Here is a 17,705-nt window from a genome sequence, read left to right on the forward strand (position 1 = left end):
AATGTAATTAAAAAAAAGTGAGAGGAAGTTTTGGGGCAGCCCAGTTTTGACTGGTGGTGCCATCTCCATCCTTGTAGGTGTTCAAGACCAGGATGAAAAAAAGCCCTGAGCAGCCTCATCCAACCCCAGGGCTGCCTTGGGCAGAAGGTGGGATCAGAAACTCCCAAGTCCCCCTGGCCCAACTATGCTGTTAAAATAAATGGCACTAACGTGGCCATGAAGCCAGGTCAGCATGGTCGGTGCATTAACCACAGGAAGGCAGGGAGCTTGTGCTTTGGCCTCAGCCCAGCATGAGATATTCTGCTAATAAATTTAGCTGCTCTCATGAGCTAGAGGCTCTTGGCTCTGCAATGTGCAGCCAGAGAAAGCAAAGCTGTGGTATAAGAGCTTGGGAGCAAAGGGAAATAACCCCAACAAAAATCTTCAGTGAAAGACATTTGCCTGATTTAAACAGCAATCTGTTCCCAACATGATGGAAACCCCACCAAAAAACAAATTGGAAGGCTCATTCCAGCAGAATAGACTCCCAGAGGAAAACAAAAACACCCAAAAACCAACCAAACAAAAAGCCCAAACAAAACCCCACCACTGATTAGCAAAAATCTCTAGGACAAATACGAACTTCAGAAGATTTTGAAATTCTTCTCTTATTTCACAGCAAGACTTTACCCAAACCTCTTGTTTAAAGTTTTCACATTCAACACGTAGCCAGACATGATGAGAAAGCTCGAAAGAAGCTCTTCTGCCAGACCACTTCAATATTTTCTAAATTTGATTTCGGAGAGCCAAAACAGGGCAGTTTTCTTAGTGGCAACTTCTCGATTTTTCTTTCTTGCTCGGATTCATGAGACAAAAATAAGGAAGTTGTGAGAGAGGGGATGTCCCACCTTGGCCATGACCTTTAGTACACCAAAAGTGAAGTGTGAAGCCTGATGGATTCAACTACCTGGAATAAATGAACTTTTTTTTGTGTCTAAAGGTAGTCAGCGCCATGGAAGACTCTTCATGCAAGACTTGTGCATGGAGGAGCTGAGGGATAGAGATGTGTTTGGGATAGGGAGGAAGGGTTATCTGTGATGGCATTTGTCTCACCAATCTGTGATGGTATCTCAGTCTCACCATGCTTGGCCAAGCAGTTGACCCAGTCCAGGGTGTTTCATTTATGGTCTCTAAGAGAAGGGCAACACCTGTCACTGTACCTCCCCATTCATCATGTCTGGGATCAAGTGAGGCCCCCAGGGTCTCCATTTCTTGCAGAGAACCCCCCCAGAAAGCTCATCAGAAGGAAACAAAGTCTTCCTATTGCAAAAACCAATAGCATGAGGTAGGTATGTATCACTCAGAGGTTGGTACCTAGAGAAGGCAGGTACATGGGGAGCTGCAGCATCCCTCTGGATCATAACCACCTCCCAGCATCACAGTCAAGGCCCAACTACATGTTTCAGATGGGATGAGAAGGGAGTGAGGGATGGCAGAAACCCTTTTCTAAACACTGCAAGTTTTGATTTAAGCCCAGGAAGTGTTTTGCCCCATTACACTAAACCCTGGCAAGCTCCTGCCCTGTCACATATGCCCACCACCCTCATTGCTTTGGTACCCACTGCCCTTGCACAGCTCAGAGCCATCACCATAATCTAGACACGGTCCTACATGTGGTGGAATCTCATATTTCCAGCTGCTCCAAGAAGCATGGCTTCCCAGGCATGCCACACTCCTCTTCAGGCACTTTCAGCCACCACAGTCCCCCATCTGCACTTTACACAGAGATGTTTCATCACAGCCCTCTTACCAAAGTCCCCTTTCTGCATGAGTGATGCTCAGGAACATTGTTCCAACAGCAAACATTAGGAGGGTGTACAAAGGTCCTCAGCAAGGACCTTGGGCACCCATTCCAAACTCAGAGCTCAAGCAACACATTCCCAACAACATATCCTGCAGCTTCAGACCAAAAAAAACTGCAAGGGAAATGCTGGCCCAGGAGCACAGAGTGCAGCAGGAGGAAGTGCAATGCCTCCAAGAGCAAGGCTGGAGTAGGTCAATGAAGAGGCAGCTTTGTGCCATAGATTCACAGCTGCTTTATGGCTTAGGAGATGTGATTTTTATAGCACCACCTTCAACATTCTCAGATTTTAATTTCCCCTCCTAAGACAGCATGTGTTCATCATCCCTTTTAAAACTCTCATTCCCGTTTTTATATATTTTACTCCTGGGGCTATAGGCTCTAATGTTTAGTTATGTAGAGTGTAAAAAAAATTATAAATGATCTCTTCTGATCAAATCTAAATGCAGGGATTTTAAATTATATTGATGCATCCCTTCTCCCTGGGATGAGGAATGCTGTGAATAGCAGCCTCCATGCTTATTCCCCTTCCCTGCACTACAGCCAGCAATTTTTCTGCTTGCATCTTGTTTCAACAAGCATAGAATCAGTCCTAGCATGGGTTGGGAAGGACTTGAAAGATCATCTAGTTCCAACCCCTCTGCCACAGGCAGCAACAGCTTCCACTAGACCAGCTTGCTCCAAGCCCCATCCAATCTGGTCTTGGACACTTCCATGGATGGGGCAGCCACAGCTTTTCTAGGCAACCTGTGCCAGGGCCATACCATGCTCACAGGGAAGAATTTCTTCCAATATCTCTTCTAACCCTGCCCTCTGTCAGTGCCATTCTGCAGTTGTTCTTATAGCAGCAATTCTCTCCCTTCCCAGTATTTTTGGATACTTTCTGCCATCAGTAGGAATATCAAAGGATGCAGCAATCCTGTAGCAGGTTTCTCCCAGCAGCATGGCTAATCCACTTGCTCCCACCCAGGCTATCTCCCTGGCATTGCTCCTCCACAGGGACCAGGGCCTGGCGTGGCTTCTGACCAGCAAAGCAGAGCACACCAGGACATGGTAGGGACACAAACTGCCTCTGTTCACTACAACAAGCCTTTGTCCCCATGCCGTCCCCTGCATTTGTTGATGTCACAACAGAAGAGGGGGTTGAAGGAAGTAATTCTGCAAACAGTTATGAGAAAAATCCTCCTTAAAAGATAGAGTAAGATGAGGTAGGACATTCTCCCTCTAAGAATTTCAGAAGGCGTTGGAAACGGGCACTTGGAAGAGGATCAGCAGAGGGAATGGGGCTGGAGGAGCATCAGGGCAGTTCTGTGTCCCCACTCCTGGAGATAGTGTTTGTCCCTGCTCCTGGTCCAATGCCCTCTGGCTGCACTCGAGCCAGGTCCAAAACAGATGGCATCTCCCTGTTCACCCCTTGGTTCCCCAGTCACAACCTAAGGCTGCCTCTGCTCCCTGTCTGAGGGGGATTTTGCCCCTCAAAATGCTCTCCCTTGCAGAAGGGCAGAGGAGAGAAAACACCCCCAGGAGAAAGGTCATGGTTGTTTTTTCCCCCTCTTTCACCCACTGCAATTTGCATTTCTCTCTCGGTTCCCTCCCAGCGGGTGGGTGAGCTCCCAGCAAGCGACACCCAGCTGCATCCTCTCCACTGAGCCCCTGGTAGCAAACAAGATGAGGACCAGGAAGACTTTGAACTGTGAAGAACAAAGGTCAGATAGTCCCACCCCCAGGCAGGAGCTACGCTTCAAAGGCAGCACAGAACATTCCAATGGCTCCAATACCACCAGCCAAAATCCTCATGTGACCCTGAGCCAAGGGACATCAGCTCACAACAGATCTCTGAGAACAGCTTCCCCCATGGGAGTGGCTTTTGGAGGGGGACAAATAATGAAAACAATAAAAATATTGCCACTAATTTGTCATCTGCATATCATTAAAAAGCAGGATTGGCTCTCCCTGCCCACCTCAGTTTGGCTCTGGGGGAAGCCAGCACTGAGGGATGGCCACTGACTGATCACTCCTCAGCAGCACAGGGCTGAGCCAAAGCAAGGACTGTGAGAGAGGGGATGGCTGGCACAACTGGTTTTTCACCTAAAAATCAGCCTTGGCAGATCAGACCTGACACCTGTGCAGCATAGGAAACCCCTGGGGGTGTCTGGAGGAGGCATATGCTAGGGGTGTATGCTGGTCCTTGGGGGCACCTGACTGTGCCCAATATCACTCCCTCTCCGGGTCACACATTCCACAAATCCAGCCCTTGGATGCTGCTGCTACCCCGTTTCCAGCCTGGGGGAAGGACCACCCCCATTCATCAACAGATTTTCCTTCTCTGGCTTTCACAGAAGCGATCCTTGAGTGCTTCCAGACGGGAAGGCACCACGTCACACTGCTGGGACTCACCCAGCCCGGGTGCTTTCCCCACCTCCTAATGTGTCTCCTCTCCCCCTTGCCTGCCACCAATGCTGCCTGTAGGATTTCCTCAGGAAGGAGTTCCTGAAGGCTCACACGCACAAAACAATCAGTTCTAAACATCCCAAACACTGAACTGTGTCCCAAGCAGACCATACCACCCTCCTCCTCACCTGCACAGAGGTCCCTTATACCACAGCTGTCTCAAGACAAGCATCTAGCAGTATTTGAGGAGACATCTGCAGACCCCACCTCACTCCCTGCCTCAGCATTCTTTTTGTCTAAGCATCAGGGAGGGATGATCCTGCAAATCCTGACCCCCTTGGCAAGCCCACTGCAAAGCCTCCCAAGTGATAGGTGGGCATGAGGCACTCCCAAAAACTCACCAGCTTTGGGGCACTTTCCGTAAAAGCAGTATTTGCCCCCATCACAGCCTACATGGGACCTAGCCCAAACATTTAAGGGCAGCATCGGAACAGCCCGAGGTGGGACTGGAACACCTGAGCCCAACCTATCCTCAGAGCTCCTCCTTCCTGGAGGGGACAGACTCCAGCTGATACCAAATGACACAGGAGGAGATGAAGCAGCTTCTCCCAAAACACCAGTTTTGTGTTTGCCCTCCACTCATCAAGAGTCATGGTCACCATGCCATCCCATCCCTCTTCATTTTCCTCCAAAGCCAGAAAACCCATTGCTGCTGCTAAATACCAAGAGCTGCTATTTTTATCCAGACTACAACCAGGGCATGCGTTATTTTTGATGTTTAAACTGCAGGCTTTTTTTGTGGGAGTGGGAGAGGGAGGGGAAAAGGCAGAAGCATGGAGGAAAAATGAGAAGAATGTTTCTCTGGGAACAGAGTTTTCCATTGCTTACTTTAAGCCAAACTAGTGTCTGCAAATAGAAATCACCACCAGAAAGCAGAGGAAGCAGCTGGGAAAGAAAGGTGTGATGATGCCTGCAGTCACTCCACCACTCCCACCATGCCAAGAAAACCCCAAATAAACTGACCCTGGGTACCAGCTGGGTGTTATCAAGGAGTAAAGCCCATAGCTGTGTAACAGGGCAAACTGGTAACAAAGTTAGATGGATCAAATGAAACAAGTGAGAAGCAAGAGGGTGTTTCCATGTTCAGTGTAAAATGAGTAATGTTTTCAAAATCAAATTAGGGGTTGAGGGGGTGTTAGGAGGCATTGAAGTTATCAGGACACTTTTTGGCCTGGGAAAGGCTTTGATACCCCATGGAAATAAGGATTTTGGGAAGGATGGATAGAAAACAGGAGCTAGAAGTGGGATTTAATTTCCAGCTGGTCGCAGGCCTGGGCTCAGACTGACATCCCATGAGGTGACAAGTGCTTGCCTGGCATGGGCTCACACAGTTCCTGTGCTTGATGGCACCAGCAAGCAGGGAGACAATCTGGAGCTGCAGTGATTCATCAGCGGCTGAGTCACGGCTTCCTCTTACCCATTAAAGTTTCTGAGGAACAAAGCACGATTCCTTGGATCCCAGATATGCTGCAGTCCAAACAAAAATCTATGCAAATGTACCTTTTTTTCATGCCGCATGGGAAGGAGCCTTGGCATACCTTGCTGCAGGAGACATCCACAGGATCAAGGATCACATGCTGCTCAGATTAATTCAAGACATCTCCTATAGACCACTATGGAATTTGAGTTGGAGTCGGAAGGGACCTTTACAGGTCAGCTATGGGGAGGAGGATGCTGGCTTAGACAGAGCAGGGGACTGATTATATTTGTATATTCTTGCATTAATTCTAAGTTTCTTGAAGTTTATCTGATGCTTCCCAGCTCAGTTTAATTGGCATCACCACCCTCGATGGCATCAAGACTCTCCTTCACAGGTAGCAGCATTCCAAGACATCAGCATTAGCAGTGTCCACCATCTCTGCCACATCACCACAGCACTCCTGCCTGAAGCCAAGAGGTTGCTGTGGCACTGTGTTCAGGGTGGCCCCTGAAATCCAGGGAAGGTGCAAGGCCAGCAGCTCCTCCCTTGTCAAGGCCTCAGCCAAATTAAATGAGTGATACAAAAGTGTGGAGCGCCAGTGAGGCTGTTTGCCCAGGGAATGAAGCAAATATCCCAGGTGCCAGGGACAGGCTGGGCTTTCCCAGGCCCAGGGACAGGCGGCCTGAAGCCTAACATTTTCAGATGTGCTCACCCCCAGAGAGCTCTGATAATAAATATTTTTAATCAATCCTATTACAGGGGGTTCAAAGATGTCATTGTGTTGTAGGGTGGTCAGGTACCCCTCAGGCGAATATCAGCACCCAGGTGACTTCTGTGAGCCCTGGGAAGGATGTTTTCATAGGTGGATTTGATACCCACAAAAAAGGGAATGGCTGCAACTCAGTGAGGGGGGTAAGCTGGGAAGCAGTGAGCTAGGATGGAGGGGGCTGGGATAGGGTCAGGGAACAAAGGAGATATAGAATGGGGTGAGCTGGGACATGGAGAGAAAGGATGGAATGAGTCAGGATAGGGTAAACTGAGAAACTGGGATGCAGTGAGCCACATGATTCAAAGCCCAGGGATCTTCATCCTGCAGCACAAAACCAAGGGAAAAATTCCTAGCATTAAGCAGCAAATTCTTAAGGAAAAATTGCTTGGTGTTTCCCACAGGACATAAACACCTTCCCCAAGGCTATGAGGAGACACTTAGCACAAGCTGTAGGCTACAATGGGTATTTCTGATGATCTATTACCTCTCTGACCCTAGCACTAGGGTGAAGGCAGCAGTAGCGCGGCAGAGGCTGGCAGCCAATTTACCTCCATCCTTCCACCCTCCTCTCTATCCCTCTTCCCTCCTATTCCCAGCACTGCATTGCTCCTGGTGCTGCCAAATCATAGCACTGGGACAGTGAGGCTGTTCTCCAGGAGCCTTGAAGGGTCAGATAGCCCTGGCTAGCCCAGTTCAACAGTCAGCACCAAGGCTGAAGCAGTAAAACCAAGCCACTGGCTCTGGAGCATGGAGGGCAAGGAGGGCAAATGTAGAGATTTTGCAATCCAACACGACTCGATCTGACCAGAAAAATTCCAGCAGAACATTTTTGTAGTTGCAGCTCTCCCAGCTGTCAGCATCACAACACTGTGTGGAGGCCATAGAGCCCTGGATGGGAAAACAGACAGGATTCAGAAATTCCTGGATATCACTGCCATGGTGTTAAAAAAGAAATGAATGGGAGAGAATGTAGAAAGTGAAGGGTGGGGGTGGCAATCCCAATGGAACTGGGATCACTGTTTGAAAATATTGAGTCACAGAATCATTTAAGTTGAAAAAGCCCTCTGAGATCATCCAGTCCAGCCGTTAACCCAGCAATGCCAAAGCCACCACCAAACCCTGCAGAGGCAGGAGTGCCTTCCCAGGTTGAAACACCCATCATTATCCATGGTTGAATAGCACCCGTAATGCTCCTGGATGCTGCATGGGCCAGGGGCAGTCCCTGGGGGTGCTCCATCACCTCCTGCTTGGCTGCAGTGTCTGCTTTCCAGGGACGGAGGGTGGGCGTCAGGGCAGTAGAGGAGCAATAACATGCAGGGTGCTGGTGATGGGCTGCTGGGTGGAGGTGAGAGGAAGCAGGGTGGCAGTGGTGAGGGGCTCCAGGGTGGTCTTCCTGGCACCGTTCTTAGGGAACTGGAGCTCTACCCTGCCCTCGCCACCACAGCAGCGGCATCATCACCCTGTAGCCCCTCCCTGCTGTCTCCCAAAAACGCTTCTGGGAAAACCTGGGCTTCACCAAAGCCAGGGAAAGTCAAACACTTGGTTCCCTCCCTCTTCCCCACAGCAGGTTCGGGGTTGGTTTGTGCCCCGTCCCCGCCTCTCTCCCAGCCTAAATTGCGCAGCCTGGCCCGCGCCCCGCAGTGCGTGTGTCGCCCCCGCCGTTTGGGGTTGCTCCGGAGGGTGCGGAGTAGACTCGGGCGGGGCCGGGCCGGGGGCGGGCGCCGCGCCGCGGGACGGGGCGTCCCATTTCCCCGGCCGCGCAGCAGCTGCTGTGGGACGAGCGGGCGGGACGGGGCCGCGGCGGAGAGGTAAGTCGGGGACCTGGGGGAGTACCTGGGAAGGGGATCTCGGGGCCGGGCTTCCCTAGACGTTATACTCGGTGCTGTGTTACTCAAATCCAAGGCTTTTTTTTCGTTGTTTTTTTTTTTTTTTTTTTTTTTTTTTTTTTTTTTTTTTTGGTTTTTGTTTTTTTTTTTTTTTTTTTTTTTTTTTTTATTTTTGTTTGTTTGTTGGTTGGTTGTGGGGTTTTTTGGGTGGGGGGGGTTGGGCTTTTTTTTGTTTGTTTTTTTTAAGGCCACATCATCTGCTTCGCGGAGCCCGGGGCGGGGGGAGGGGGTGAGAACAGCAGGCTGGGGGAAGAGCGATGAGCAGCAACTAGCTCTCGGGGGACGTGTGTCCGGGGCAGTCTGCCTGGCACTGGGGTTTTGGAGCACCTGAGTTGCACCCACACGTTTTGACCACCACAGAATCTTAGAGTAGTTTGATTGGAAGGGATTTTTAACGACCACCTCGTTCCAACCCCCTTGCAGAGCCGCCGTCCACTAGACCAGGTTGTCCCAAGCCCCGACCAACGCGATCCTGAACACTTCCAGGGTATCCACAGCCTCTCTGGCAGCCCCCTGAGCCTTTTGTAACCAAATCCACACGTGATCGACCCCAGGAAGGGCCAGGGGACTGCTGCCCGCCCGGAGAGGCAGCACTGCTCGCTCCGTAGTTTGGAGGAGCCAGCATGGCTCCAAGGAGCATCCAGGGATGATAGTGGCGCTCACCTAAACTCAAAACAACGGATCTCTTGGCCACAGTCTCTGTGATCCCGGGGCCGACAGCAGCGGCGCGTGTGCAGACGGTGATGACGAGTGGGCTCCAGGCAGCGGCTTGCAAAATAGTTTCACTTTAACCCTGTTATCCAACATCCATATCAGTAGTTTTCTAAATCACTCCCTTTAGGGAATGAAAGCATTTACGCGTGGCGTCTGGCAGGAAGGTTTGATGGTGGTGGGAATGAGATGAAACTTCAGCTGTTCGTGTTTGCTGGGTGGTGGCTTTGGGTGTTTGTCTTTACGTTTGAGGAAGGTCTCTGTAGCCTGCTGCGAGTTCTGGGAGACCGGAGGCAAAACCCTTCTTAGTCACCATTTCCGAAACAGCAACAGCAATCCCTGCTAAGGAAACTATTCACCCTCGGTGTCAGGTTTCATCCAGTTTTTCTTTACATCTGCAGGTGCAAGCAGGGAAAATAGGTGCCACTCATGTGACAGCATAGCTGTGTGTCTGCTAGGTGGATCAGGGAGCTTACAGGCTGTAGCAAAAATTAGCGTCTCCCTGCCTGAACCACAGCTGTCACTGCAATGGAAAGTTGGTATAAAGCTGACATAATGCCAGTAACAGACAGAAATGGTTGTTTAATAATGTGGTTCCTGCTTTGCACTCCTTAGCGTCAACCACACGAAGTGCGGTCTCATCTGCATTAAGGAAATGGGAGTGGCTATAGATCAGTTGATTTCATGTCACCTCCACAAATCCTGAGTTGTAGCTGGCCACAAAGCCAGTGTTGAAATAATCCAGAAATACTTGGGGCACACCCCGTGGGTTAGTTGCCCCCAGAGCTGCCACTGCTCTCACCGTGGATGCAGAGAGCACCTTAGAGCAGCCCCACTCCTACCTGAGTCAGGTGTCATGTCAGCTGGCAGGAGCAGGTTGAGCTTCATTAGGTTGGAGGGAACTTCTTGAAGACATAAGAGCCTGTTGAGGGTTGAGCCTGAAGAACTTAACTAGCAAAATGACCTCTAGCTCTCTCCCCTCTGCCATGGTGACACAGCACAGCAGTTTCCAGTAAACTGCAGCTTTTCTGCAAACTCTACCTCCGTCCCAGTCGCTGTGGTTGCTCCACGGGCCACAGGATGTGGACAAGCTAGCATTGCCAAGGCAACCCCCTCTGTTTTGGTTTCCCCACACGCAGGTTGGCAGCCTTTACCCCTTCAGCTCAGCCAGGCAAGCCCTGCATGCCAACGGTTTGTGGTGCCATCCCTCAAAAGGACCTTGTTTTCCATCCACAGCATCCCATAACTGCAGAGGAATGACAGATGCTCCCCACCCTTGCAAACTGGCTCTTTCGAAGCCAGGGTGGATTAAAGAACTTTATGCTGGATGTGCAATGTTGATTAAAACTTACACAAGTGGCATAAAGCCCTGCTGTGCAGAGCTGCCATCAGTTGGAGCCATCATCCCTGGCCATAGGAGTTCCCAGGCAAGTTTCCATGTCAGCTTTTCCCTGGCTCTGCCAGCATTGGCTGCCCAAAAACAAAGAGCTTATTGAGCAGGATGCTTCACAGCCCTCCCTGTGTCTCCCTGAGACACAGCCCTGTCTCCCAGTGACACCCTGGCCCTATCTTTTGGTCCCATATCTTGACCCAAAAAACAGCTGACCTCCCAATGGCAGTTCCACATACTTGCAGCAAGTAATTCACACCCATCCTGCACCACAGCATGTAAGCAGCCCTCCATGTTCATCCCCTCTCTAAGGGAAGATGTCACACCAAATTGAGCTTCGGCATGGATTTTACTCAATGCAGCTTCTCATGGTGCACTCAGGTTTTCAGCTGGCAATGGGTGGCCTTGAATGACCCCTCTGCCCTTGGAGTTGCTGCTTCCAAACACATCAGTTTTTCTACTTTCCCTCCCATTTTTTTAATATGAAACTGAAAAACTCCATTGTTTAGCACACAGACATCCCTTCATCCTCAAAACAAAAAGTAATGCACACACCATAAAGAAAAGGCATTTGAAAACCAGCTGCATGGCCATGCTGGAAGATGACCCTGGGATGTGGGTGCTGCTAGATCAGGGTAGGGGCAGGTACCTCCACTTTCCCCTTCCCTGGGCTGCACATTTGGCTTGCCCAGGGTGGCCACACGTCCCCAGCTGGACATTTCCCAGCAACAATCAGCCAGGGCCTCTGCAATGCATTCGGTTCTAGTTTAAAGTGGAAACTGTTCAAAGGGCTTTGCTTTTTTTTTTTTTTTTTCTTCCCCTCCCTGTGCTTTTTAACTCCGCAAACAATTAATTACAAGTTTAAAAGGAAGTTCCAGCCCTCCTTCCCTACCCAGAAGTTTAGAGGCAAAAAATATAAAGCAGTTCAGTGCAGGAATAAAATGGTATATCCTGTTTTGTCTGAAATTAAGGCAGTTGTTGTTTGGGTTTTTTACTTCTTTTTTGGAGTCTAGTTTATCATAGGCATCCTGTATTCCTGCCTGGACAATGAGCTGTCAGGATAGTTATGGATAAGTGGCAAATCTGCATCACATGGATAATTACGCTGAAAAAAGCTGCTCTGTTTATGTTGCAATGTAACCTTTACTGCAGCTGCCCCCCAAAAAAAGACCTAGGTAAAGATGAAGATCAGGACAGGGAACAGGCTTTAATAAGTGGCTCTCACTTATCTCCCCTGTGAGCAAAAGCAGATCTGGGATGCTCCCAGTTGGCTCCAGGCAGGGGGTAAGAAGAGGTTGTTTGGGATTTGAGTCTGAGTAGTAGCCTATGATATCTAAGGTGGGGATATTGATGGTTTTTCTGTCCTCTGTTGAGTCATGGAATGAGGGAATGTGAGGAACAGCCAGTTTTAATGCAGCAGACTGGACAAAAATCCAGTAATAATAATAATAATAATAATAATAAACTTCTTCCAGACAAAGCCAAAACCACTTCCCACAGCACCACATTAAATTTGGGAAATCTCAAATGAGGACTTTTTTGAAAGGCACCCAGAGAAATTCATGTTCAAAAGAGAAACCACCAGCTAATTTGGGCCAGCTCAGCTGTGTGCTTGTGCAAATTGAAACAATAAATCCACTATGGTCAGTCTGTTTCTGAGGGACACAGAGAAGCCCCTTATTTTTAACAGAATCTGAGCACTTATGAATCCCAAATTGTGAGTTTAGCATCTATGCTGAGGGATTCAGCTCTTAAAGTTCTAACAGTCAGGTCTGAAAGCCAGCAGCCAAGGGAGACCAGTGAAACAAGACCCTGTACAATTTTGTAGGTCCCAGGACAGCATTTTGGAAGGCAGGTTTTCCCTTGGGAGCTGATTTTTGGGGGCTGCCCAGGAGTTCCTGCCTAAGCAGCATCACAGAGCTGTGGTTAGGGCTGGGTGGGGACCGGTGGCTGCTTTCTTGGGCGAGGCTGGTGGCTTGATCTTCCTTTAGGAGTGGAGTGTAATGGCACAGTGAGGCAGAAGGGAGCACAGTGATGCTAGCCGGAGGATCCTGAAACACTCCATACAAGAGAGCATCTCTTAGCAGTGCCAAATATGTAATAAATGAAATGCAAAGCAAGGAAAGACAGTGCTATAGACAAGGAGGATTCAGCTGAAACCAGCCTGGGTCCCCTTTGTGTCCCTCAAGGTCCCTGAGCTCTGTGAGAGCTGTCAGAAGGAAAGATAAGGAGTCAGTGTCACAGGGCACAAGTGGAACAGCCCCTCTATGATACCTTTGGTGTTCAGGCTGTACCTCTCAAGTTTTTGTTATGTGAAAGTGTTGGTTTTCTTTTTACTGTGCCTCAGTTTCCCCTCGTAGGCACATGATTATTTAAGCATTCCCTCAAGAGGCTGCAGGGGGCTTGAATCCCAAAGACTGATAAAGACACTGCTGTAAAATGCTGAGCAAGGGTGAAATAGGGTGTTGGAGCTTGCTAGTGCCCCTGCCAGATCTTCATCTAATTTAGTCACCCCTGTGTTGAACCAGAACTGCAGATTTGCAGCACAAAGGCCCCTGCTCTACTCAGATGCTTTGCCTGGTCACAGTAGAGGAAGAAAGATATGAGCAGAGGCAGCAGCTCCCTACCCCTGCAGGAAGGCTTCCCTGAGAGCCCTGGCACTCAGCAGCACCTCTCCCTCCCAGAGGGCAGAGGAAAACCTTACGTCAAGCCTCAGAAATGCTTCTCAGCCCTACCCGAATCCTTGGAGCAATTCCCAGGTGAGGCATAGCAGCAGCAAGTCCTCCATCCCAGCCAACCCTTATCCTCCCCTGCTGCTGCCTTTGTGGCCAGCCTAAGGTACACAGAAGCAGCTGTGGGTAGGGCTGCTCACTGGCCTCTACCAACTGAGCATCACCTGCGAGTCCTACTGACCACAGTCCTCACCCAAAAGACAGGTGGTTTAGCCACAGGTGCCACACCAAACCTGCTGGTGGTGCCTGGGGTGCTGGGACAGCAAGAACAGACCTGCCTCTGTGCTGCCCATCCCAGACCATGGACCCTGAGAAACAGTCTGGCCAAAGATAGTACTGTGTCTCCCCAGTGGTCACTGGCCTAGATCAGGCAAGTCCTTTCCAAGACAGGAAAGCTTCTCCCACAGACAGTATTTCATCTGCTACAAAACAAGCGCTACAGAGGACTAATAAGAGCTCCATGCTGTGTGTGACTGCTCAGCAAGAACTGATCTGTAAATCCAAAGGGGCAGGATTTGTGCTTGGCTAAATTCCAACACAAGTAGGGATACTCAAAGCCCTCCTCACACATCCCCACCATCAAGAACAAGCCCCAGGAGATAGGAGACTGTGTTACTCAGATGAAGAAACTGAAAGGGACATAGTAGGCAGCACAGTCCATCCCCCATGGCTCCAGGCCCCTCCAAGGCAGGAGCCATATTCCCTGCTGAGGCTTAGGCTGTTCTGGCAGTTCCATGGAGAAAGCTGCTGAGGGAGCAGGCACCTGATCCATGTGCTTTCTTGTCTCTGCAGGCACCATCCAAGGACTCTTGTGGAGCCCACTAGCTGCTTAAGGGAACCGAACATATCTCAAGACAGCCTACTCAGGAGCTGACATGCAGCAGAAGATCAGCTCTTTTTTTAATTCCATCTTGGAGCTCATCCGTACCAAGCATGAGGAAGGCATTTTCAACACCATCTGCCTGGCTGTGCTATTGGGTCTACCCTTCATTGTCCTCATCGCTTTCATTTTCATCTGCTGCCACTGCTGCTTCTGCAGACGGAGGAAAGAAAGCACAAGGAAAGGTGGCTCCAGCCAAAAAAGCAATGGGCAGCTGCATGCTGAGAGGAACAAGAAGAAAAAGAAGAAGAAGAAGCAGGATGAAGAGGACCTGTGGATCTCAGCTCAGCCCAAGCTGCTCTTGCTGGACAAGAGACCCTCCTTGCCTATCTAGCAGACAGGAGGGTATTGAGGTCCTCTCCCCTGAGATACCACCATTCCTTTCACCTGTGCACCAGGAGGGGTGAGGAGATACCAAAGCTGCTGCCACTTGGGGTGATTTTCAACAGAGGCTGAGCCCAGCATGTTGAAGGGCCAACAGAAAACAAGGTGGGCAGTTACAGGTTGTGCAAGCCTCTTTTCCCCCACCGAAACAGTGTGCTCAGGGCAGAGACCCCTGCAAAGGACAGGTGTGAACACAAGGGTGACCTGCCACTGGGTCCTGGGTACCTCCTGCCACAAGCACAGTGCACACATGTGGGGCTGGCACATCAAAGGGGGCACGAGGCTCTCCTTTGCTCACCTGCAAGCACACACGCTGTGGCACAGACAAAGGTGCTCAGAACAACATTTACCCAAAGACCAAGACACCTGCATGCTCCCCCTGCACAATACAGACAGCTGTGAGTGAAGCAGGCACAGACACACCTTGTTTGCTTACCCTGCCATGGACATGGCACAGCTTCACTGTCTAGGCTCTGTCCAAATCCAACTCCCTTTGAAGACACAAAGTCGAGTTACCCCACAGTTCAAAGATGTGCCATCTCCCAGGCTACCAAACCAAAGTCACTTGGCTAAAGTGACTGAAGCTAGATGCCCTCAGTCCAACCTTGGAGACCTCAGGCACCATCCTAAGGCAGCACAGCAGAAGGACACCTTATCACATAGGCTAAAGGCAGGAAGGAGAGAGGAGGCTGCCCTTTTGCACCAGCACTTAAGAAAATACATTCCTTGAAAGACTGTTTTATACACACTTGCCATTAAAGAGCCCACCATGCTACTGCAAGAGCAGAAACACAGTCTAAGGCTGTGAAAGAGCTTTGCTACAGGCATTAGAGTTATGTATTGAATGACTACTAAAGAAGAGCAGGACCAGAGGCCCCTCTGGAGTGGAGTCAGGTACATAGATGCAATATTGAAGCAGCAGACATGGTTTCCTGGCACACTCAGCCATCATCTCTCCCTGCTGCCCTCGTGCCATGTATCATACACAGACCCATAAGCATGTGCTGCCCCAGCTGATACCAGCAGCTAACAGGACCAGACACAGCTCTCACTCCTGCTTTATTTCCCACCTGCCCTGTTCTGGTTTGTGTTCCTATCCTATGTCACTTGACCTGGGGGGTCTCCTCTGCTCCCCACTCTCTGCTCCACCAGGTTCTGTTTCCCCCATGTCTTTTAGCATTGAGGGATGCATGTGTGTGATGGGAAGCCTCATCACATCTGGATTTTGTCCTGTCTGTACACTGGATGTCTTCTCTTCCTTCCATTTTCTTCCCGTTCTTAAGCTGCTGGAGCAGACCAGAGCTGCCAGCCAGAGACAGACATCTGTGGAATAAGTGCAAAACCCAGGTGGGCAAGCCCGGACAGAGCTGCTGGGCACAGGTGCTTCCAGCCCAGGCAAGGGTGATGCCACCTTCCTCTCACTTGGAGGACAAAGCCACTGGCTGGAAGCAGCTGCTTGTGCCACCCAGTCCCAGCACAGTCTGTTTTTTCCGATGCAAGCAGAGCTATGATGGAGACATCATGCCACAGGGTCTGGCTGCGTGTGGCTGTGTTGGGAGCAGCCGTGAGGCTGGGCTCCTCCTCACAGAGCCATTTAAATTGACCCCATATGTGCCTTATTTTCCAGTTTACTTGTCACAATTGAAATTACTGACTCCTTCTGCTCCAAAACAGGAAGCAACATATAATGGTATAAAAATTTGGATTTGCCACATGCTGTACTAGGAAATGCAGACATAGCTCTGATCTCTATCCCAAGCTCCTAGCCAAGAACTTGGAGAACTAGCACTTCAGTTGTATTATTCCTTCTTCATTCCCTCCTTTCCCCATCCAGGTACTTTTATCAGCACTCCTGCCTCTGCACTCACAGGGTGGCCAAAGGAGCCCTATGCAGGTGCTGTGATCCAGAGACATGAACAGCCCTGGAGGCAGGGTGGTGCTGTTTGGGGGAACCAAAAAATACCAGAATAAAGGGAACACGATGGGAGGCCAGAGGCTCAGCCAAGCTAGCAGGGCATGAAGGCAGTGAGCACTGTCAAGAGTACAGCCTACCTGGTGTGGTGATGCCAGGCTTTGTAGGGCTTCCTGCAGGAAGGCTTTTCTGCAGAAAGCATAGCAAATAACTCTTCAGGTGAGGGCAGTCAAGTCCTGCAAGAACCAGAGAACTGCTAGGAAAATGTGAGCATTGTATCACACACATATCCAAATCCAGGCTTTGGGGAGTTCTGAGCTAGATCTGAATTTCAAGAGCTCCCCAAAGTCATTATTCAAACCACCCTTGGGGTGGCCAAGGAAGGACCAGGCTACAACCCTGCCCAACCAGTCTGGGCCTCTGCACTCCCTAAAGCATGGGGGCTGGCTTCCATGGTGTCTGCTGCTTGAGCCAAACCTTGCACTGAATCGGCTGCTTCTGGAGGAAAAAGCAAAAGAGCAGCAACAGCCTGAGGTGCACTAGAACCTCTTACACACCAGCTGGGCAGCAGCAACCCTGCATTACCAAGGGGGCAGAGATGCACAGTGCAGAAAGTTCACTGCATGGTCCCTGCTCTGCAGACACCCCAGCCCTGCCTCCCACACCTTCATTTCAGTGTCAACCTTCCATTTTCCTGAACAAGTCCATGCAACAGGGAACAAAACAGATTTTGTGCAATCTTTTTTAAAACCAAAAATAAATTACTTTTGAACTGCAAACAAACACTGTATCTCAATCTCTTGTTCATTTTCTTGCTTGTACCTGTGTCCTGGTCCTAGATAAGAGAAAGGGAGAGCTCTGCAGCAGAGGCTGTGCAGTCTGCCTGCAGCCAGCTGTGCAGTTTAGAGATGTTTTCTTAAAGAAACAGCTTAACTTCATCAGGTTAATGGCCTTGCTTTATTAATGACCACAGCCAAGCTACTCTACCCAAGGGCAAGAAATAGTGGAAAGAAAAAAAAGGTGATTTTGTGCTGTGGGAGGTGGGCTGCAGGATTGTTTTTTCTTACAGAGGATCAGCAGCACAGACTAATTAACCCCAGTTGGTTTTTGATCAGACAAGTACTTTACGGCCTCTGCAGCTTGCTGGGCAGAGCCTTTCTAAATCCTGTACCACGGAGCTCTGCCTCCATGAGGGCAAAAAATAAAAACTTTCTTCTCAGCCAGATGAGGCATCAAGCTGTCCCTTGCCTGCAAAGCTGAGGCAAGCTTATTTCCACTGGAAGAGACTGGTGAAAAAGGAGTGCAGGACTGCAGTGATGAGCAGCTTAGA

General features: G+C 49.9%; 1 protein-coding gene across 1 annotated transcript; it reads left to right on the forward strand.

The window, feature by feature from the left end:
* Window positions 1–14,057: 14,057 nt before the first annotated feature.
* Window positions 14,058–17,160, forward strand: KIAA0040. The gene has a single exon (XM_079314196.1). The coding sequence runs from the start codon at window positions 14,075–14,077 to the stop codon at window positions 14,411–14,413; it is 339 nt and encodes a 112-aa protein (XP_079170322.1). The 5' UTR covers window positions 14,058–14,074; the 3' UTR covers window positions 14,414–17,160.
* The last annotated feature ends 545 nt before the right edge of the window (window positions 17,161–17,705 follow it).

The sequence above is a fragment of the Erithacus rubecula genome, assembly GCF_903797595.1.
Source record: "Erithacus rubecula genome assembly, chromosome: 10".
In the NCBI taxonomy this organism is placed as follows: Eukaryota; Metazoa; Chordata; class Aves; order Passeriformes; family Muscicapidae; genus Erithacus; species Erithacus rubecula.

Bases quoted from the DNA above. Each gene is read 5' to 3' on its own strand.
- KIAA0040 (XM_079314196.1), top strand. From the start codon at position 14,075: ATGCAGCAGAAGATCAGCTCTTTTTTTAATTCCATCTTGGAGCTCATC.